This window comes from Lepeophtheirus salmonis, chromosome 1 (assembly GCF_016086655.4).
Source record: "Lepeophtheirus salmonis chromosome 1, UVic_Lsal_1.4, whole genome shotgun sequence".
NCBI lineage: Eukaryota > Metazoa > Arthropoda > Copepoda > Siphonostomatoida > Caligidae > Lepeophtheirus > Lepeophtheirus salmonis.
This window is the reverse complement of record NC_052131.2, coordinates 17,538,232-17,560,594: the sequence shown is the minus strand read 5'-3', so window position 1 is coordinate 17,560,594 and position 22,363 is coordinate 17,538,232. Positions and strand designations below refer to the sequence as shown.

General features: G+C 34.0%; 4 protein-coding genes across 4 annotated transcripts; 2 read left to right on the top strand and 2 right to left on the bottom strand.

Annotated features, from left to right (window-relative positions):
- Positions 1-505: 505 nt before the first annotated feature.
- On the bottom strand, positions 506-5,465 carry LOC121119391 (uncharacterized). Its single transcript, XM_040714052.2, has 5 exons — positions 5,413-5,465; positions 3,409-5,336; positions 3,189-3,343; positions 1,205-3,096; positions 506-1,144 (listed from the first exon to the last, which is right to left on the bottom strand). The coding sequence occupies exons 2-5, from the start codon at positions 3,589-3,591 to the stop codon at positions 1,089-1,091; spliced, it is 2,286 nt and encodes a 761-aa protein (XP_040569986.1). The 5' UTR covers positions 3,592-5,336; positions 5,413-5,465; the 3' UTR covers positions 506-1,088.
- A 636-nt stretch (positions 5,466-6,101) lies between these two features.
- Positions 6,102-12,888, top strand: LOC121119357 (uncharacterized). The gene is given in 5 exon segments (XM_040714009.2): positions 6,102-7,478; positions 7,531-9,754; positions 9,813-10,084; positions 10,086-10,415; positions 10,417-12,888. Coding segments are annotated over 5 exon segments (4,887 nt in total). The 5' UTR covers positions 6,102-7,409; the 3' UTR covers positions 12,409-12,888.
- A 754-nt stretch (positions 12,889-13,642) lies between these two features.
- LOC121119376 (uncharacterized) lies at positions 13,643-19,793 on the top strand. The gene is made up of 4 exons (XM_071888646.1): positions 13,643-13,904; positions 15,178-15,318; positions 15,390-15,630; positions 19,356-19,793. Exons 1-4 carry the CDS (start codon positions 13,737-13,739, stop codon positions 19,655-19,657), a joined length of 852 nt encoding a protein of 283 aa, XP_071744747.1. The 5' UTR covers positions 13,643-13,736; the 3' UTR covers positions 19,658-19,793.
- LOC121119367 (tubulinyl-Tyr carboxypeptidase 2) lies at positions 19,705-21,322 on the bottom strand. The gene is made up of 3 exons (XM_040714019.2): positions 20,669-21,322; positions 20,193-20,537; positions 19,705-20,128 (listed from the first exon to the last, which is right to left on the bottom strand). The coding sequence occupies exons 1-3, from the start codon at positions 20,825-20,827 to the stop codon at positions 19,799-19,801; spliced, it is 834 nt and encodes a 277-aa protein (XP_040569953.1). The 5' UTR covers positions 20,828-21,322; the 3' UTR covers positions 19,705-19,798.
- Positions 21,323-22,363: the final 1,041 nt, after the last annotated feature.

Here is a 22,363-nt window from a genome sequence, read left to right as displayed (position 1 = left end):
CTATGACGTCAATATTAAAAGCGTGGTGGAAGTCAAATATCAGTTGTACATGCGTTATGAACGTATTTCTATTAACATTGGTCCAGTGGTTGCGTGTTTTGTCAAAATCTGTTTTTCCTGCCCAGTAGTCGGTACGATACAAGAAATTGAAAATTCTAGTAACAGTGACGTCATAAACTATGAGTGATTGCGTGTTTTGTCAAAATCTGCCTGTCTTCCCCAGCAGTCGGTACAATACATCAGATTGAAAATTCTAGCAAGCCTGATTACATGACGGTCCATCCTGTTATTTCTTTTAACCTTGGTCTTAAGACTGGTCCTATCAGTCCTTCGAACTGTTAGTACTAGAACTTATTTAAAAAGAATGAATACAGCTGAATGATGTCGTCAAGGAGCGAACTTTATAAGTTTTTAGGACTGATATGCAGGACTGCACCGAGAGTGAACTGGAGGAACACTTGCAAAAAGGGTATTTGTATCTAGTTAGGTAAGTGAAGAATAAAAATGAAATGAATTTATTTATTTAAATGTGCAATTTAGAGATTTCATGTTTTAGCTCCATTAATAATAATAATCTATACATGATAATCAATTTATATAAAATAATATGTATGTATGTATTATGTATAAAAAAAGAAGAGTTGCACTGGAATTATTACATTAGAAGAAGGGGAATCCGAAAATAAAGAAAATAAAACTTGGGGATATAGAGATGGATATAATAGGTATATATATATAACTTCATCATATATAAATTGTATATATAAAAATAGAAGGTCTTATTGCAACAAATAATTTGAGACGGAATAAGAGGTAATCAAGTGAGTGTAGTTATAGCGATAGTAGTTCTTGCTGTTGTTCTAAAGTAAGAGTAGAGTTGAGTTGAGTAGAAAAATAGTAGAATTAGGAAGCATGTAGAAGAGTAGTGTGTTCGTCATCCGATCTATCTTGGTTTTAGTTAAAAGTTAAGGACTAGGAAGAATGAAGACATAGGCTTCAAGCCAACTGGAAAAGCAATATCAAATCAAATTTGACCAACACCAAATATGATCGGTAGCTCTCATACATAAAATTAACGTCCATTTCATTCAAAGGGAAATAATAAAAAAGTTCTTCAACATGCGGAAATTTATGGAACAATGATCTATCAAAAGCAAAAAAAAAAAAGAGATCGATCCTTAGAGATCAGTTTCAAAGTAAATACTTTTAGGATTAATCGACTTATTCGAGGGTGTAAGAGGATTATTTGTAGACTTTTCTGTCAAGGAACGCCTTTTTCGTTGAGATTTTGGAGTCATTGGGTCAAGGATATTTTCATCATTGGGAAATTCGGAATTGTCATCCACATCAACTGGCTCTAAAACACTAGGCTCAATTCCTTTATTATTTTGTTCAGGATCATGGCCGTCTAGGACCATCTTCATAGACTCAGAGAGCTGCATCTCCCCATTAAGAAGTTCATCTGCTTCTTGGGATATCAACGATGGATTTATATTGCCTCTGGTTATTTCATTATTGTCATTATCGTGATTATTAAAATCCATGTCGACCTTGGAAGCAACTTTTTCCTCTATATATTTTTTGAACTCTGGCAAAAGGGAGCGATCAGTTTCGTCATCCTCATCTTCAAGAGATTCAAAATATCGATCAGATTCATCACAGTTGGAGGAAGATGAGGAGGAGGAAATTATAGCAGAGTCATTATCATCAAATAGAGGAGAGTTATAAGGTTCATCTTCGTTATACTTAGATGGTTGGCAAGGACTATCTCTGGATTCATTGATAATGGCCATTACCGGCCTTCTACACCTTGGCGTCATAAGAGTTTCTTGCATATCAGAAGGCATTTTCATAGCAACGCTAGTAATCGGAGAGGGATCCTTGTTATCCTCTTGAGGTAAAGAACTCACACGAACAGGAATAGGTGGAACACACTTGGGAGTTGAAGGCGAATTTAAGTCGATGGTTGGGGCTTTCAATCCAGTGGGTGTACCTATGGTTTTAGGATAGTAATCACTCATTAGAGACCCCATGTTAGGAGTTGCATTAATTGCTGCCTCTAAAGTTTGTGGTGAAACTAAAATTGCCGGAGAAGACTGGGGCGATAACAGTTTTTGATTGGTGCATGGTGTTACATTGGGAGAAACTGCGTTGGCTGAATTTTGCCTCTTGAATGAGTGAAGTTGAGACGTTGCAGAGTTTTTAAAGGGTGTTGAAAAACTATAGGATCCAATACGACCAGAAACAGCATCTTCTTTTACATTGGAACGCTTAGGAGTTAACAGGCTTTTAAGAGCTAACCCACCTCCATGCCTAAGCCCTCGGGTTTTCTTATTGTTTCCTTGCAATGTGGGTGTATTTCTCCCCGGCGTACCACAGCCATTGGCCTCATTTAATCTCTGAATTAGTTTCTTTTTTTGTGCAGACTCAGGAAGAGTTTGTACGTGGGCATAAAGAGCTGCTAGAGCTGTATCAGTACTAGAATCTTTTGATACTTCTTTAGTCGCTTGACGATCAACAAAAGTAAAGACAGTATTCACAACTGGAGATCCAGGAGGACTTTGATGAACAATAGTCGGAATGGATGCATTGCATTTTCTTTGGTTCCAATACATTTTAATATCTGTCATAAGTTGCGAGGGAATTTCAAAGAGTTGAGGTGCTTTTTCAATCATGAATGAAACGGATTTTGTGAGTAAAACATGATTGGATTTGAGTGCTTCAGCAGAGAGTTTACGTGGACAAAGAACGTGAGTAGAGAATACGGTTCCAAGATTGGAGGATGACATTTTATTCCTATCTTCATGAAGAGAAACTTTATGAAGAAAAGAAAGCGTATCCTTGAGGAGGCGATAATTGGGCTCTGGAATGAGGAGGAATAGAAGCTGAAGACACTGTACTTTCTTTACGTCATCTTCTAATGAAGTGACTTGAACATGAGCTCCATAGTAGGAGTCTGTAAGAAGTGGCTCCGGAAGATCTGCCAAGAAGCCTTTAAAGACAGATGCCACTTCGTGGACACTGAATTCATTATCGTCCAAATCCATAGATAGTCCCTTATTGAGTCTTTCTCTCAACGACTGGGCCTTTTTGAGACTGCAAAGGATAGGAAAAAGAGGTAATGTAATTATATGGAAAGGATAATGTGCAATTAATGATTAGTATGACTATGGGGAATGGAGACAGACCTTCCGTGTTTCCTGAAGATACCCTCTGTCGTGATGCGATCTTTGGAAGAAAGATAGAGAATGAGCTGATAGATCTGGCAAACACCTTCCATTGTGAGTGGAAGCCCATCCATGACTCCTCTGCGAAGTCTTTTGGGTGTCGTAGAAAAGAGGCCCTAAGAAAGATAGAAACAAAATATAATAACGTCATTCATTTGATTCATTGGCACATGCTACTCACTGCTCCAGAGGATTTTTTTCGAGCAAAATCCTGTAGAGGGACTGTACTAGCACTAGATAGGACAAAGGAGCAATCGCAGTCATCCGTGTTGAGGTGCAAAAGGAAGCTGAGATGCATTTTGACCAAACTATGAAACTGCTCAGCCTCCTCTCGACGCATTCTCAGCCAGAGATCCGAACTCATACTTCTCTGCTCCTCGAGAAAGGTTCCCCTTCCTCACTCCAATACACTACAGAATGGCAAACACTACTCAGAATGAGAGTCTGTGCCTAGATGTAGTGATTAGTGAATGGACTCAATTCAAAGCAAGTAGCAGCAGCGTTAGTAGCAGCGTATGCAGCTTTCAACAGCTTTGTATTCTTTTTTTCTTCGTTATTCCCTCGATCGTACGTCTAGCTCTCTTTCTCTCTTTCTTTTTCCCTTCTTACATTTTATGTTATTTTCATGAGGTTACTTTTTACGTTTCATATTTATTCTTCCACTCTTCTCTTTGTAACTGCTCCTGAGCTTGAGTAGTGACTACTAGTGGTTTGTAGTTCCTTTACTACTTCTACTACGGTTTACGCTTGACTACACTGAAGTATTATATTATAAATTTGAAGCCTATGCAATACTTATCTTTTTATTTCATTCCATTTTGACTCGTCCTTCATCGTTCATGTGGCAACCGAAGCGTCCATACTTTTTATAACCTTATTTTCTTTAGAAGATATATATTATGTAGATCATGATTCATGATTTTGCTCCATATAAAGTTTGTTTAATCACATAGATTATGATTTTTTTTATAAAATTACTCTCGAGTAGGGATTTTCGAAATCCTCATGAGTATATATTAAAAAAATAGTTAAAGTCAGAGTAACTTACAAGATATGTATGTTCTTAATTATGCCTCCCTATTTTGTAAATTCAAACGTACTAGTGAGCAAGGAGTACTATAGTTTATATCGTGATCTGAGATCATCTTTCAAATGTCGCCAATAATATATTCTCTTTGATTTGCACTCAAGAGGATTTAAACAATTATCAAATCCCTAATCATGAGAGTGTAGTTAACGTAAAAGAAACACTAGGAGCTGCACCTACGACCCACTCATATCCTGCTATTTATGAGCATATCAAATGATTTTTCGTAGCACTGCATTACTATTATTATTTAACGACTAGCTATCTCCCAATTAGTGGTCATACATAAAAAACACAACCTGTGGACTCTTAAAACTTAGATCCGTAGAATTTCAAAAAAAAAAAAATAATATTAAGTTTCACTACTCTTCGGATTCATTGTTAACATGATTGTTCAATATAAACTATTAGTATTACAATATAATTATGCTATTATATTTCGTGACAGAACAACTTATTCTCAGACAGGGAGTGAAATCCATTCCTTCTCCTCGTCGTTTGTAAAATAACGAAATTCGCTTAACATACTTTTATATAAACTAGTAATTCCTTGACCTACGAATTATATTAATTCCGAGTTTGTAAGTAAAATCAATTTATTGCTTAAGAAATAAGTTTAAAAAATTGAAAGCTTGAAATGGCTCTTGTCTTACATCGCCAACTCTCGGCCAGGCCATATCTCAATAAAATTTCGCATGTCAATCCCAATTTTTGCTCGGAATCTACCTCGTATTCCTAGGCATTACTGTATAAATAGATTCTTTTAAAAAGAAAAAGAAAACCGTTGAACCATCATGAAGTAATAGTATATAGAAACGATATATTCATATAATTGTGCACATGTTTCAACTTTCATTTCGATCATTCTCTTATCATTATCATGATAAGTAATTATGTAGTACTATATGTTATAACTTATAACAAGTAACAAAGACTAGGCGCCTACTACGGAGTTTCACTTGCTCTCATTTCCAACCATTCGCTTAATATTATTGTTAAATGTAAAATAAGGAAAATGCCTTCTTCATTCAAAAAAAAAAAAAAAAAAAAAAAACAGTGTTATATTATAATATCAATATGAAGGAATATTGACCTTACCACACTCTGTACTGTGAACGTCCAACAACGTAGACACCATGATAGAAAACAATATTATTAAATATTTAATAGAGATTAAAATCAAGTATTTTATGTTTGTTAAATCAATAATATTAAGTAGTTATATATTATTATATTATATGAGTCACTCACTCAAGAAAATTGAATTATCAGTCATTCTTTAACCACATAATAGCTACCGTAAGTTTGAAACAGCAAAATATAATCGAAAAAATAACAACAACCTCTGGGATGACGACAATGATATTATTGGATATTTTATATATGAATTTAATAATTTAAATTAAGAGATTCAATATGTACTCTAATTATCAAAAGGAGATATATTCACAAACGATCTCATTCTTGGTATGTGATTCGTAATGGAGAAGGATAAAAAAATAGCAGTAGTAAGATAAAATTCTTATGACCTTGGCAAGGAAAAAAGTAAGAGTACTCCATGGATATATTCAATATATATATGTTGTGTACAAGTTGCGATTTTATACAAGTTGCAATCAAAAAAGAGATGAATAATTGTTAATGAAGGATTTGTTGTAGTTGTAGGGTGACCAGACGTCCTCTTTCCCCTGGACATGTCCACTTTTCGAGACCTAATAAATGCGTTCGGTAGGGATTCCAAAAACGTCCGGTTTTTTGCCTCGTCATAATTTTTTTTTTTTTTGCTTAGTCGAATATTTGTGTTTAAGTTCACGGACGAACTAATGTTTTTGCCTCGCCCATGATTCTTCGGAAGTTGAGTATATTACATGCACTTACGTGTAAGTTGTAAATAAAGGTGGCAACGATTTGGAAGCTCATCTACACTCTGCAAAACACAAAACCGAAGCAAGAGGAGAGAGCTCGTAGATTCAAATACCATACTATTTGTGAGTAAAATCAACACTTCTGTTACGGTTACAGAGTACCCTGGCTTTTCACACAATAAAGCATCACAACAGCTACAGATCAATGGACTGCACATCTGGTTTGCTAATGAAGATTTTCCTAGATTCAGTGACTACTCAAAAAGTCTCAGGTGCTCGCACCAAGACATAAGCCATTGATCATCCCTTGATAGCCCCATATTCATTCGAAGTTGCTCTAAATGCTCTCGAAGTAATCCCATTTATGCAATTTCATTTGATTTTTACTTTTGTATGCATTCATAGTAATGGTGTAAATGCTTCACAAGACTATGCCCCCAGAAGTATCATCTTTCGTACAAACTCTAATTTGGTCACACTAAGTACTTGGGATGAGGATAATGTAATAATTGATTATTTTATAGATGTTCCATATATTAAAAATGTAATTTTTTAGTTATTTTAATACAAATGACTAAAATGTATGGAGCAATATATAGCTCAAATCCCCAGTGATATATTAGTCATAATACCTAGTTATTTTAATAGATTAAAATGAAATGATAGTATCAGTTAATAGTTGATAATTAGAATGATCAATGTTGTAATTAAATAATGGATATTAAAACGAATTAATTGCAACCTGTACACAACATTAATATAAGGGATTCAATCTGAGGAATGGCTGAAGGAAAATGAGTAAAATTACTCTAAGGGAGTGCTTTTTTTTCTTCCTTTTAATACTCAGCTCCTTTGTGGTGGACTGGTTGTGAATTAAGTGAGTAGTGTCGTTGCTTGTTCTAATTGGAGAACAATGACGTCATTTCTTGTAAATAACAAATAAATACAAAAAGTGGTCTTTAATACTCTTTGCCATCCAGCTAGTGGATGAATCGAGTCAATTCACAAATTAAACATCCTTCCCTATCAACTAACCTGGGTCGGAACTGAAGATTTACGTACTTGTCAGTGACTTACTACATTACATTACTCTTGGTCCTGGACATGTTGCATCAAAGATCCGACTCCAAAATATTGTGAACTTAATCCATGACAAGGAGCGACTTTTAGGTCTTTGGAGTCCTTGTCACATAGGTGTGCATTCTAATATTAATACCTGCTCTTAGGATCATGAGTAGTCATCCAAGGACTCGTATCCGATCGGCCTCTGTCGGAAGGGACAAAAAGTCGGATTTGCAGGTAAAATCAACTAATCCATCTATCTTGGAACTACTTTTCTTTCATTACTCAGGCACGCTACTGGGCCTTTCTGTTTCAAAACCTTCGAAGAGCTGTGGACGACCTCTACATCACTTGTGAGGCGGACGACTCCATTCCTGCTGCCAAAGAAGTCGTGCTTATTTTAGAAAATTATGTTCGTGATTTCAAGAATCTCACTGATTGGCTCAAACTCAACTGGGACTATGAAAATACGCCTCCACCTAATCGTCCTCAATCTCTCACGTGGGAAGTTAGAAAAACATCCCACTCACCCAAGCCATATAACTCTCTACTCATCACCTCCAAAAGAGTGATGGAGACAGCTGAGGTCATTAAAGAAGTGCTTAGTCCTGAGCAAGAACTACAAGTCATCCCTCCTCTAATTGATAATCTGCATAAAAAAAATCAATTTAATAGTAAACAGTCCTGTTCTGATGAACAAAGTAATCAAGCCAAGACTTCTGAGAATAATTCCAAGTCTTCCATTTCTAATCCAATAACTTCCATTACAACTCATAATGATAGTACTTACAATGGAAACTCGGGCAAAGAATCTTATACGTCGTCTAATCAAATACACATATCTGAAAATAAGAACGAAAAGACTTTGGACATCAAGCCACCTGGAGATTCAAAGTTTACAGAATCATCCAAGAGCAAAAATAATGTAGATCATACCAAATCATCTTCTACATGTGATTATACTAAAGTATGTATTTCAAATTCCAAACCACTGAAATCCTCCGATTCTAAAGGAGTAGCAAAGTTAGAAAACTGCAAGAACTCTTCTACTCAATCACTTAGCGTCAAAAATCAGACAAAATCCGAGGAGCTCAAAAATTCTAAAACAAAGAATGAGGACTCCAAAACAGTTTCTGTTTCTAAAATTGTTCCCCTATCGAAATCTTCAAGTTCAGATAAAAATGAAGATGGAAATAATAGACTATCTATTAAATCTCCCACAGCGACCTCAAAACCGGAAGGTACCAAAGTCAGTCCATCCATTTCTAAGACTGATGACTCAAAATCATGTACCCTTGTTTCTAAGACACCTCGTTCATCCATCATAACTCGTCCCCGAACTTCAATTGTAAAAAGAACCGCAAATACAACCTCTTCCCCGTTATTAGCTGTTAATAAATCATTGAAACCTGTATTCAAACCTCCTTCGTCGTCCAATGGTGCAATTTTGAATCCCTCTAAACAAACTATAAATGCGTCAACCAAATCTAAAACTACTAATGTTATTTCACCAAAAAATCAACGTGTATCATTGGTTGCACGTCAAACTATAAAAAATCCATCTAGTTTAAAAACAAACGTTGAAAAACACACGCTAAAAAATCGTTCTGGACCCGTACGTTCCATTTCCAATCTTGTTCGTCCAACTTCGAGTTTTCGTAGAAATGCTCCATCCTTCGGATCTAATTCATCTGTTCATTCCTCTAGTTCCATTAGGAGTTGGGCGGAGACTGTAAAAGGATCACAAGAACCCGTAACGGGATCAGTTGATAACTTGACGGGTGAAGCTAAAGTAAAAAAATCAGCGAGTGAGGAGGAATATGGTTGGAAAACTGTCAAATCTAAGAGTCGATCCCGAAATTCATTGATGTGTTCTTCTCAAAATGCTCCCTTAGACAAAAAAGTCAGCTCCTATAATGCCAAATCACGCTTTAGATTACCATCTTCTGCAGCTTCTTTACCCTGTTTACTCTCTGAAGAGCCAGAAGATGATGAAAAGGAAAACAAAGCGGTTAATAATGTCAAAATCAAGAAAGCCAATTCCTTTAATAGAAAACCCGTTGTCTCGAAAGTGAATTCTTCAAACAAAGACAAATTAATGTCTTCTAATTCCTTAGGAAAAGTAAATGAAGGAAGTTTCTCGAATGAAAATGGTTGTGGAAAAACTATAGATAAAATTCAGATCAAGCAGTTAACTGAGGAATCTGTAAGAGCTCATAATGAGAGCCTCAATGTTGCTATTGCAAGGAAAGAAGTTGCAATAGCTGAAGCTGAGCAAGAAGAGGAATATTTGGTTCGAGAAATAATTGAAACAGAAAAGGCTGAATTGACTGAAGATACAGATGGAGATACAGATGTGGACAAGAGATCAGATTCTGCATCTTCGACGAATGAAGTTGTTTCTTCATCCATGACTGCAGCTTCTACCAATACTCCGCCTATTTCTTTCGAAGGTCTATCATGGGTTGAACAGATTGAATTAGAAGATCAAATGGAGTCTGCACGATATCCTGGTAAGTTATTTAATCATGTCTAGCATACATTTCATACTAATTTATATATTCACATTAGGCCGAGCTATTCAACTCCATGAGAAGTTATCTAGTCCTGCTCGAAAAAAAGAACCTCATGAGGCTTTCAAAGCACACCAAGAGAAACAAATTCGGGCTCAAGCTCGACGTTCAAAGTTTCAAGAAGAAAAAGCAGCTAAATTGTCAGCTTTAAATGATCGTATTCTAGAAGTGATGGCAAAAAAAGAACAGTTGATCAATGAGCGTTTGGAAATGATATTGGATAAAATGAAAAAAGCTGAAGTAAAAAGACAGGAGCATATCGAAGGGATAAGAAAAAAAAGCGCATGAAGAAGATGCAAAGCTGAAAGAAATTGCTTTTATCAATGAACTTCAAGCTCAAAATGCACGAATTGAAGTTATGGCTCATAATCAAACATCTGATGAGAAATGTGAGGGGCGCTTAGCTGAATTGGCTGAGGAAAGAGCTAAAAAAGCTGAGCAAAGGGAGGCAAAAGAGGCTCGAGCCGAGGAAAAAAGAAGAAAAATAGAACTCAAACGTATAAAGGATGTGGAAAGACTGAAAGAAAGGATACGTACTCGAGAAGAACGAATTGAGGTAGAGCAAAAGCAACTTCGTAAAGACAGAATCGAGGCAGCGAGGGGAAAAGGCACGGGATAGAGAGGAACGACTTAGCACAGTCAGAGCAGCTGAGCAAGATATGAAGGAAGAACTTCAAGAAAAGATTGCTTTGAAACAAGAAATAGTAGCTAAACGCCATAAAGAAAGACTTGAACTCATTCGGACCAAAGCCTTTGAATTGTCAGTTCAACGTGGACTCAAGGATGATGACTCATCTGTACCACGTCTTCAGCCGTATGACCCTAAGAAGAAATGCGAGATTTGCAGCGTTCTTATTCTAAATGAAGTGCAGTTACAATCTCATATTAGGGGGAAATTGCATACAGAAAATGTTAATAAGACAAATGAAGGTAGACTCTTATCAAAGGAAGAGATCCAAAACTGTAATATAACCCGAATTGTTGATGCTGGAGATAACGAGCTGGATCCCAAAATATATTTAAAGAAAGAAAGATCTAAATCAATGAAGAAAAAGGCTAAAAAGATTAAAAATCGGCTCTTGACAAGAGGTATTGAGTGTGAGAAGAATTTCAATAAAAACTCATCTTTTACTGCATCCTCTTCATCATCTCCTAATAGAGCAAAAATAGGTCGTGCACTAAAGGAAATTGAGAAACTCTTAAATTCTCAAGGAAAAGGCTCCTGGCCTAATAGTTCTTTATCGGGTCTCGACCGGTCTTTAGGGGAAATATCCAGGTCATTTGAAAAAAGAGACGCTTCTGATCAGTCAGCTTTTTATCATTTTCAAGGATTTTCATACCTAACAAAAATATTTAATTGTCTTGCAGAACAAAAAAACTCCTGCTTTATCCCACTTAAATCTATTTGTTGTGTGGCTAAAATATGGTCTGAGGCCTGTGTTGAGCATGATTCTAATACTGAATATGTTCTCATGTCCAATAGTTTAATTCTTATAGTGGAAATATTGAGAGAAAGGTTGGATCTTCTTATGCCCGAGGGCCTGGTAAAAAATGATGACATTGACAATGACTTTCATCATTTGCCTGATTGGCCAATTGTTGAGCCAGTAGCTCAGTCAATTTTAGATTTGTTAACGAGCTGTCTAAATGAATTGACACCTTTGGCCAAGCGTCGTCAGGGTGACAAGACTGAATGGATTGCCCGAATCCAAGATCAAATAACTTATATCATTAATATAGGTATTGTAGATCAACTCGCCGGATATTTTCACAAAGTTCAAGACTCCATTGATAATAAACCCGAAGTAGGTGAATTCATATTGTCAACACTAAGATTTTTATCTTCACTCATATCTGTCGTGGAAGAAGTTATTTTCCCTGACAATCCCACTGCGATTATTGAGGATCCTACTTGTTTATTTACTTCTCTACGATACACAGATTTAGTCGGCCTTGTATCTATGTTATATGGAATCTTGCTTCATCAGGATCGTCCTCCAAGAGATACTTCTGATCCCGTAATAAAACTTCCAGAGCATATCCTAAAAGTTGCCTTTGCAGCATCTCGTCTCCTTCATCGAATGGTTAGAACAAATTTAGAAATGGTTCAGGTTGTTCTTGGATCTGAAGGAATCTCCCTAGAATTCCGCCATATTGCAAGTTACTTACTATGGTACTGTTTGGCTCAAGAGGATCAAGTTGTTTTGTTACACGAAATCATTATTTTAGTTGGTTATTTTGCAGCAAGACATAAGGATAATCAATTGATTGTCAAATCAGGGAATCAGCCTTCGATTTTGCAACAGTTATGCATCCTTCCTTTTCCTTACTTTTGTCAACCATCCCTCAAGAGGATTTTATTTCCATCTCTTCTTGCTTGTTGCTATGAGAACAAGGAAAATCTCGGGATACTCGCAGAAGAATTAAATTGGGGGTTTATAGAGGATTTTATCAAAATCTCAGGAGGGAAAAACCACTTAGTTCAAATAGTTTTATGTAATCCCCTTCCATCGTCCCCTCCCTCTCTTCAACAGCACAAAAAATCACCTAGTCATACAAATGGGAATAGTAATATTTGTGCTGTTCAGGAATGAGCTGTTGAGTGAGTGAGTCTATTGTGCCTCTACTGTAAATAATTACCTAATAACTCATCATCAGCGTCTATTTAAAACATATGTAATTCGTACTTTTCTAATTTAATTCATGGGTTTTCTTTCTTTTTGTTCACATTTATTTTACCTCAATGAACTACTAACATTCCGAGGAAATATTAATTCGAGTCATTATGGCGGGTCGTTTCATAATTTACAATTTTGAGGCATTATTATTATTATTACTATTTCTACTACTCTATTTTTCTAGAAAATAAAAGAAAATATTATTCGGGGTAATTCATACGGATTCCATTATAATTATAATTTAATAAAATCTATCATGAATATATCTACTATTTTAATTATTAGTTATGAAACTTTAGATATCTTTATTTTATAATTAATTGTTTCTTTATGTTATATGTTACTATTATAATCATCCTCTATAGTTGTGGTTAAAATAAATCGATCATAATTCCATCGTTTTTAATTTTTTCTACTCTCTGTATTTTTTTATCCCCGTAAATAGCATCCCCATTACTCGGATCCGAAGTTAGAAAATCAAACATACTGCCTGCGTCATCATTTGTATCCTCTTTGTCCTTGTGAGAAGTCCATTTGGCACATTTAATGTTTCTTAAAGATGAGGATGATAGGAACCAATGATGACAATTGAGTTCTAGCTCTCGAATAACTTCTTTGCGAAACTCTCTCTCAGTTGACTCATTTGTCCAGAAAATGATTTTCCTACGTTGAATGGGTACTCTAGGTATGTGCAAAGAGTAAATAAGAATTGTACTTTTTAATTACATGATCAATATATAATATATACATATTTCTTCGAAATCGAGTTGAGCGTTCATATTTTTTAAATGTGGTTGCCTGGAGGAGTGAGGAGGACTTGGGCACATCTGCAATTTGTTTAAACACTTGTTGAAGGGATAAAGTATTATTTTTAAGTGTGAGTAAAAAACAAATAACTGTGCTGAATCGAAAGAGCATTTCAAATATTGACTGAAAAGCGCTTCCAAAGATAATATAAGTATGAATTTATTGAAAATGATAGCATTGTATAATGTAATTTAATATCGAAGGAAATAAATGTTTATCTTTCTGAGATGAGAAGTATCATTTAAGCCATTGTATGTGCTATTTTAATATTGAAATGTGTATGCGCTTACATGTTATACATACATAATATACCTACTATTAATTTCAACATGACATCTTTAAGGTATAAACCACCACAATCACAAAAAAGGCTTTCCTTTCATAAATCCTTAATTAATTATTAAGTTCAATTCATCTAGAAGAATCAAATATATAAAATGGATGAAAAAACACTTCGTAGATTTCGAAATTTGGTCTTAACTATGCCTAATAGCAGAGTAAAGTGGAGCCATTGGATTCAAAATTCAGATCCAGAGGAAACTCAACAGATTAAAACTGCTCTAAGGGATTTTTTATATTTGTTGTCTGGTGGGGAAACGAACAAGGTAATTAACCATCCCCTTTCGGGATAATGAAGTACTCACTGTAAGTTGCATAATATATCATCATTCTATTTAAGGTTTGAATTATAATATCTACTTTTTAATTTTAATCGTTTCATATTATAATTTAGATCTATTAATCTTTAGAATACACAAAAATTAAGTGTATAACTCTAAAAGAAGCACTCATTAAAATTAAAAGAAAAACAATAAACTCTACAGAGCGTTTTCACATGACGTCAGCATTGTTGATTTTGCCCCTTTTGGGGCTTAAACAACCAGTTTTTATAACAATGAAATCCCTTTTTCTATAATATTGAGAATAAATAAATGAACTTAAATCTTAACGTCTATAATTTTTTATGAATCGAATACTTAGTTTTATTATATATCTTAAAATACTTTAAAATGTATAAATAATATGTTAATGCACTCTTATTTCCGTGTTGTAGATAAAAATTAACGATTACAATGGAAATATATTACTCTCTAATTATCCACCTTTTCTCGTTCCGAAATCGATTTAAAGAAATTGTACAAATTTCCCTATTTTTAGTGCATACTACTTTATTTAATTCAAATATCAGTGTTTATCCTTTGCATCAAGTAGTTCTCATTACAAATGTTAAGTCTTTTTTTATTTATACAGCCATTTATGAAGATTTACTGGAAATTTGTCCATTTTATGTATTCAAAATATCAACTTTGAGCCACCAAAATGACTTCAATTATGATGCAACTTATAACGTCAGTAAAAATGCTCTATTATCTTATAAAATGAGCGTATGATCTAACATCGCTATAGCTTAAAATAATTATGAAGGAGAACTGTAGGTCACAAAATATCAAAATTTTAATGATTGGTTTATGAATTCATTATACATTTTCTTCCCCTTGTTAGTGCTCTGAATGTTGAATTAGTAATTGCTCTTTTGCAATAATCTGTTTCTTATTAGTTTATATAAAACTCAACAAATATTAAAGTTTTTCTTTGAATGAACAAAGTTTCGAACTTCATTTTAATAATTAAGTAAACTTGACCTTGGAAAAATGACATTTTTGATTGTGTTGCATGAGTAAATGATAATTTTACACCTACTCACTTGTAATTGTAATTTTAATATTTCTTAAACATGCTATATACATAAATGCACTTAGACACATACATGCAGTAGCTAAAAATTAAAACAATTGTTTTACTACAGACACCATCAAAAAACTAATTATAGCTCATTCCCTTTCGTGTATATTAAAGAGTTTCTTAATTAAATAATAGATGCTAGAAGATATTTTAAATGATGGAGAGAAAGAGGATCTTCCCATGGGAAATGGTAAAAAAAAGCTCGAAAAATTAAATGCAGTCATACGTCACTCGCCCTCTCTTAAAGCCTGGATTCATCGAGGATTAACGGACAAAGTAGTATATATATTCACCTCAATTAATTTATTATACAAAAAATATCTACCCCTTACTTTTTATCTGCCAAGAATCGTTTAGACATTGAAATCACGGCTCGTAGAGTACTGAGTTATCTCTCTGGTGGGCAACTTATCCCATTACTTCATGATATATTGTACCCAGAAGAGAAGGATTTACTTTCGGAGAGATATCAAGTGGCTCTAATACGTATTGGCGAAGTCATTCGACACATAAATCCCAAATCTAAAGGCGTTATACTTAATGCTATTAGACAAGCGGGCTTTACAAAGGAAGAACTTCGGGAAAAGGGTAATTTGCACTTTAAGAGTTATTAAAGGTTCATAACTATGGATCTATCATATTGTGCTTTTCTATAAGATATGTTACGGTCAATGTACAAAATGCCCGGGCAATCTATAAAATTCCCAGTAGAGTGATCAATGGCCATTTTAACATCATTTACGTAGTCAGGTTAAATGATTGTGGGTAATTTGATATTAAACAATTCATTGCTAAGCAATTTGCTCATTAAGGATTTGATTATCTTACAATTTCATTGCAAGCAATTTGATACTTAAGTTTATTTTCATTGAAATTTATATTGTATTAATAGAATCAAACTATTGTATCATAAGAAATTGTCACGAGAGATTCAATTCAATTTAGCAAAATATACCGCGGCCAACAGGTTGTTCAGATATACCCGTAAGGAGGATAAAGACCTGTCGCCACCACTATCCTGATTATAAAGGACCCCTTCTAATATATTGTAAAGAACCCCTGTCCAAGGGTACCGCAAGTGACCCACTGGTCCACAAGGTGGATCATTACCCACCGCCACTGTATCCTTGAGCATCAAGGACCCCTTTTGATTACCTATAATCCACCCCACCCACACTTTCTATGTGGGGGATCAAAACCTGATAAGAATGTATTGAATGTCTCCATTTGCTCTCTCATATGATTCCTGAGATTGTGAGTGATTGGGATTTTCATGGAAAAGTTAACTTGCACAACCCATTGGCCGATGTCTATTATTGACTATTTGAAGGGGGCCTTAATGCTCAATGAAGTGGTGATGTTGGCTAATAACCCACATTTTCGACCAGTGGCTCACTTGCACAACCCAAAGGGCTGGGTTGTATTAAAGGAAACGAAAAGGAGTCCTTCATTCTCAGGGAAGCGGTGGCAGCGGGTAATGATATAGTTCTTGAACCTGCAGTTCTTTTGCATAAGCCGTGGGTGGGGTGTATTATAAGATACTGAAAGGGATCTATGATGCTTAGAGAGTGGTGGTGGTAGGTAATAATACACCTTTTGGACCAGTGGTTGACTTGCACAACCTGTGTGCTGGGGTGTATCATAGGATATTAAAAATGATCTTTGATACTCAGGATAGTTGTGGCAATAGGGTTTGATCCCCCTTAGAGACCAGCTGTCCACCTAAACAACATTTTGGCCGGGGTATAATTTGCTCTTGTGACAATTTCTTATCTTTAATTGTCTGAAGACAATATAAATTTCAATGAAAATGTACTAGATCAGGGATGTCTAAACTTTTAATGTATGGGCTGCATTGTCACTTGAAATAATTTAATGGTATGCAGAAATTATTAAGTTAAATTTCTTAAAAATAGCTATATAAAACAAAACTATCGAATACAAATTTAAAACAATTTGAGACCAAATATAAAAGAGGCACAATTTTTGTAAGTATTATAAGCGTTCTACGCGTTTTAATGATATTGTAACAAAATTGCTAAAAAATACTACTTGGAGTTGAGAATGAGTAGTGGGCCACACCTATACATTAGGCCACAGGTTGTAGATCCCTGCAATAGATTATCAAATTGCTTCCAATGAAATCGTATCTTAATCAAATCCTTAATGATGAAATTGTTTGCAATGAATTGTTTATAATCAAATTACCCACAATCATTTCACCTGAAATTGTACATGAAGTTTAAATGACCATTGTCCTCTGTATTGGAAATTTGATAGATTGTCTGAGCATTTTGCACATTGCCCGTAACAATACACTAATAAGTAACAATGGGATAGAACTGTAAAAATAGATAGATACAATAGTCGTCATAACCGATTTAGCTATTTCAACAAAATAAATAATATAATTTTCTTAAATTTTCGAGAATTGAGCTATAATAGTATAAGTGATTATTTTAGAGTAGCCTAAGGCTTATAGAAATACAAGATTAGACCATCGGACCAAATAATAAATTTTTGGAAAAAAAAATCAGATATTAAATTTTCTAATGAAAAACAAAAATTCCTTAATCTGAGGCGTGGGCTACAGCTCCTCCAGCCACCCTCTGTGTACATCCCTCATTTTCTTGACTCACCGATATTTCCTCGAGTGCAGCTGTAACTACATGTTTTTCTTATAGCATCAGTATCACTATCAAATATTTTTTGAGTTTGGAGGTTGTGTCGTCTGTACAAGTTGCAATTTTTTCATCTAAAAAATGCATTTTTTGATTACAACATTCATCATTCTAATTACAAACTATTCATTGCTGCAATCATTTTATTTAGATCCATTAAAGCTACATGGTTATCATGTATTTGTGAGGTATATAACTCTAGGTATTTAAACTTTAAAATGTGCATCAGAATATTTATATTTTAGTCATTTGTACTAAATTAGCCAAAAATGACACCATTAATATATCACTCATCCATGGAATATTCAATTATTACATGATCCTCATCACAAGTACTGTAAATCCTTCATTTAATATTACTCATCTCATTTCTACGGTTTGCTAATACCAATTCCAACTTTAACAATATCCCAACATGCACACAACATTGAAAACTGTGAGGAGCATAAAACCACCTCTATTGAATTTATTCAAAAACAAATCAATCTGAGGATGATTTATATTTTCATCTATTGAAATGGTTAAATCATTTGATGAGCTGAGCCATCGAATTCTAGATTCTATAATTCCATGACTAAGCATACTCCTGCAACAATATTTTTCTCTTTTTTGAAAATAGAATAAACGATATATCTATCCACCAATAAAGTAAACAATATTTACAAGGCTTGAAATTTCGTTATAATCTGAGACATAAAAAATGAGATTTCGTAGAAATAAATTCAGCTGAATAATTTTGTAGGATATTAGTGCTTCTAATTTTATATTTAGAGAAACATATCTCATAAACCATGAATAACTAAGTTTATAGACAGTAAAAATGTAGCAAAAAACATATGAACAGAATTATTCTAGGTCACTTTGCCGGAAACATTATTGCCAGGAAGACACTTTGCCGAAAAAAATAATAAATATATTTGATCTTGAGTCATGTTGCAATAAAATGTCGTTATCGATTAGACTACAATAATGACGAACATATCTTAATAATTATAAGGTTAGATACATCTTCGTTACAAAGGAATGTTAATCAGGACTTTACCAGATACATAGGAGCTCCAACAGATTCGATAAAAAGATTGATTCTTTCGCATTGTCCATTGATTGATTTATTGACTTCTTCTCGATCTTCTTTAAACAATTTTTATCTTTTTAATTTGTTTGTTTGACTAACTATTGGACAGCTTTCATGATCTTTGTTCTAATAGTGGTTATAGCCAACTGTTGAAGCATCCTTATAACGAAATTAATCAATATATAATCATTGCAATTAGTGACAAATAATTAAACATTTTATGCTTTAAAATTGTTGTAAAATGCATGGAAATCCTAATTACATATGTAGTATTGCAGTATGAATCATCATCAATTATATTTATTATTTTTTGGGGGCAAAGTGTCTGTTCTGTAAAATAGTGGAAATACTAATAAAATAGTAAAGTGGCTTTCGGCAATAAGGTTTTCGACAAAGCGCCCGCTCACAGAGAAGATTGATGATAGGGGGGGGTACATCTTTAGGGTAAACAAAATAGGTTAGCCCTCCGTCACTCAATTACTCCCTGCTCAGACGTCTGTCATTATAACTAATTGTAAGATTTTTTTTTGAATAATTTATTTCTTACTTATAAAAAGGTTGGAAGTTTTCGACAAATCTGTGGAATGCCCGGAACACGTTTGGTAAAAATGTTTTTAAAAAGAGCATAGAAGTGGAAAGAATGCTTTCAAGTCAAACAATTACTAGAAAACTAGAGGAAGAGGATGAAGAAAGTCTGGATGAGGCTGCGACATTAAGACCCTACGAGCCAAACTGTTTTTATGATAATCGGAGATTTAAAATAATTTCCTCGAGACTATCAGCCTATTCATCAGAAGTTGAGTGTATCAATGAAAGGAGAAGAGATAATCCTCTTTTTCCTCAATTGAAGGGGAATTAAAATTAGCAATCAACTACGTATACATTTGACAAAAATACCTCATATAATTAACAATATCATTAGTAATAATGAAGCAGAATATTTATTATGATTTAATTGACAGTAAAAAATAAAACTATAAATATTTTATCACATAGAATATTAACGAATCCTTAAGGAGCTTTTAAGCCCACGAGAATATTTCTCAATCTTATTCCGCATCTCTGTTTCGTCTTCTGATGGTGGATATATAGTCATTCCCTTCCAAGGGATGGAACTAATTGAATATGGATCATGAGAGACTAGGTGCCCAATTCTCACCTTAAGTAATTTGTGACCATTATTTCGATAACTCTCCTCAAATTCATCAATAAGGTCAGCAAGTGAAGTGTATGTAAGACTTTTATCCATAAGATTATCTCTTCGACTCAGTCCTATTGTACCAAAACGATTACCAAGAGTTAATCCGAGCACAACGTGGTAAAAATACCTCTGAAAAACAAAAGTATGTAATGAAAATCATGGGATTTGAGGTCATTTTTTTTAGGAGGCAGACCTGATTTTTATTTATTTTCATAATCATTTCTGATTTGAAATTGAGCGGAAATCGCCCAAGAGCAGGAACGCCATTTGTCAAATGAACTGAGAGTATCACGGCCTCCATACATTTAATGGGGAGACCTTCTCGTATGATTGCCTTGGATGTTTCATTCAAGGTGATCATGGAGCTATTAGGACGTGTTTCGAAGAATTGTGTGCCTGTATGGTTGTATGTCAATTTATTGAGATACTCTTGAACCTTGTGGATGTATTGAACAGGTCTTTTGTGTATATTGGTGTGGGAAATACGAGGAGGATTAGGAAAGGGGACTTCTTGAAGCTGAGGAGCTGATTTAATCTCCTAAAATTAGAACATGATAATTAATTTATAGTATTTACGTAGATTTACTGTATACCAATAAAAATTTGAGCATATCATTAGCCAAATTATATACTAAAAGAACTTTTCATCCTCATAAAGGGATGGATTACCTCAAAAGATTGTTTACTTTCAGGGAACAAATGAGCTGCAAATTCCCAAAGTTCATTCCATGTTAAATCGTCGAATGGCAAACCTGAGCGATTGACCAGAAATCCAGGCCACTTGGATCCTGGTTGTCTCGGTGGTGGGCTCATTGTTCCTGGCATCATGCTTCAACTCCATAACCAATAAATCAGAATACCCTCTGACTTTTTGGGAGTATAATTATACACTCGCATAAATTGAACTTCAACCATCGTATTAATATATATATATTATAGAATATGTATTATGGATTGTTGATATAGATAAAAAATATATTAGTAGAGCAAGAGAAGGACAAGTCACACGACAATCCTTTCTCAACGTTTAAAAAAAAGAAGCTTAACGGGCATTAAAGCAACACACACATATATTTACACGAATGGAGGCCTTCTTTTTTGTTGTTATTCCTGTAGTTTTCTTCTATGATTTACCTATTGTAGTCATAATAAATATAATTTGGTTCCGTCCTAGAGCGTAAGTTGATCAAATGCAGTCTTCTCTCTAATTTACTTTTTAGTCCCTTTACGATCCACCCCTTAGTTACTTTATAGCTTCTCTTTGAATTGTAAATATTTTATGAATCATGTATTTCTACACATGAAAACTACAAATTCCCTATTGTAGAGGGGTTGTAAGGAACTAGAATCAAAAATAACTAAAGAAAAAATATTTGTTAGCGTGCATGGAGCAAAGAGTAAAGACCTTTTAATATCATCAAACTAGGGGGATTAATTTGATCAATAATGTTGCTTTTATTTTTCAACCCCCTCGGCATCCAAACAACTCTTCTACTAACTTCTGCGTGTTCAAGAAACACTCAGAGAAAAAGAAAAAGTTGAAGAATTTTTCTTTCATCGATTTAACACTCGATATCCTTTGGATGATATATGAATACAGGAGCGTCTGAAGGAAGGGGTGGGGGGTTTAAGCCTTTAGAACCTCTTCTTAATTTTTATGTTTATCATTCTATAAAATAAAAAAATTATAATTTAGTTTCTTTAGTTTAATTTTTTTTAAACAAATCCAATTCTCCGGTCACCCCAGTCATAGGCTCCTTATCTTATGTTGAGAGTTGATATTTTTGTAAAGGCAAAAAGAGCACGATGAGAAAGTGGGAGTGAGACACATGGTACTACTAAATTAAGTAAATTATTACTAAAAACGTTTTTCCTTTCCGAATTTTTAAAGGTAGTTTTTTCATTATAAACATTTATAGTCTAATTATGTTTGAGAAAGTAAATAGAAGTCAAGAAAAGCTTATAAATTATATTTAATTATGGCGATTAAATTATTTACATCTAATAAATAAATACAAATCAAATACATTGTATACGAAACATCTTTAAATTGGAGTTAATCTTCTTACTTATAAAACATTAATTTCTTATTACAATCAGTCAAATAATCGACTTGATTATATTTAATTTTGAAACATTTTCACGGTGTCTTACATTACTTATTTATTAAATGTTATATGAGAAAATTAAAAGTTAAACTGAAATAATCAATCAAAATCGAACTTTTTTTTATTAGATAAAATCTTTTGAAGTTGTAACATTAGGCGTATTTTTTATTTTTTGCTATAATAATATAAAACAATCTAAAAAAATATTAGTTTTTGTTGTGTCTTGACGAACGTTGAGGAACACAGACAATTAAAT

Excerpts from the sequence above, each read along its gene's own strand:
- LOC121119391 (XM_040714052.2), bottom strand. The coding sequence starts at position 3,591 with ATGAGTTCGGATCTCTGGCTGAGAATGCGTCGAGAGGAGGCTGAGCAG. Across the intron at positions 3,344-3,408 it reads GAAAAAAATCCTCTGGAGCA|GGCCTCTTTTCTACGACACC; the intron begins GTGAGTAGCATG and ends TATCTTTCTTAG. Across the intron at positions 3,097-3,188 it reads ATCTTCAGGAAACACGGAAG|TCTCAAAAAGGCCCAGTCGT; the intron begins GTCTGTCTCCAT and ends TATCCTTTGCAG.
- LOC121119376 (XM_071888646.1), top strand. The coding sequence starts at position 13,737 with ATGGATGAAAAAACACTTCGTAGATTTCGAAATTTGGTCTTAACTATG. Across the intron at positions 13,905-15,177 it reads CTGGTGGGGAAACGAACAAG|ATGCTAGAAGATATTTTAAA; the intron begins GTAATTAACCAT and ends ATTAAATAATAG. Across the intron at positions 15,631-19,355 it reads GGAAGAACTTCGGGAAAAGG|GTTGGAAGTTTTCGACAAAT; the intron begins GTAATTTGCACT and ends ACTTATAAAAAG.
- LOC121119367 (XM_040714019.2), bottom strand. The coding sequence starts at position 20,827 with ATGATGCCAGGAACAATGAGCCCACCACCGAGACAACCAGGATCCAAG. Across the intron at positions 20,538-20,668 it reads AAAGTAAACAATCTTTTGAG|GAGATTAAATCAGCTCCTCA; the intron begins GTAATCCATCCC and ends TTCTAATTTTAG. Across the intron at positions 20,129-20,192 it reads TGAAAATAAATAAAAATCAG|AGGTATTTTTACCACGTTGT; the intron begins GTCTGCCTCCTA and ends TTTGTTTTTCAG.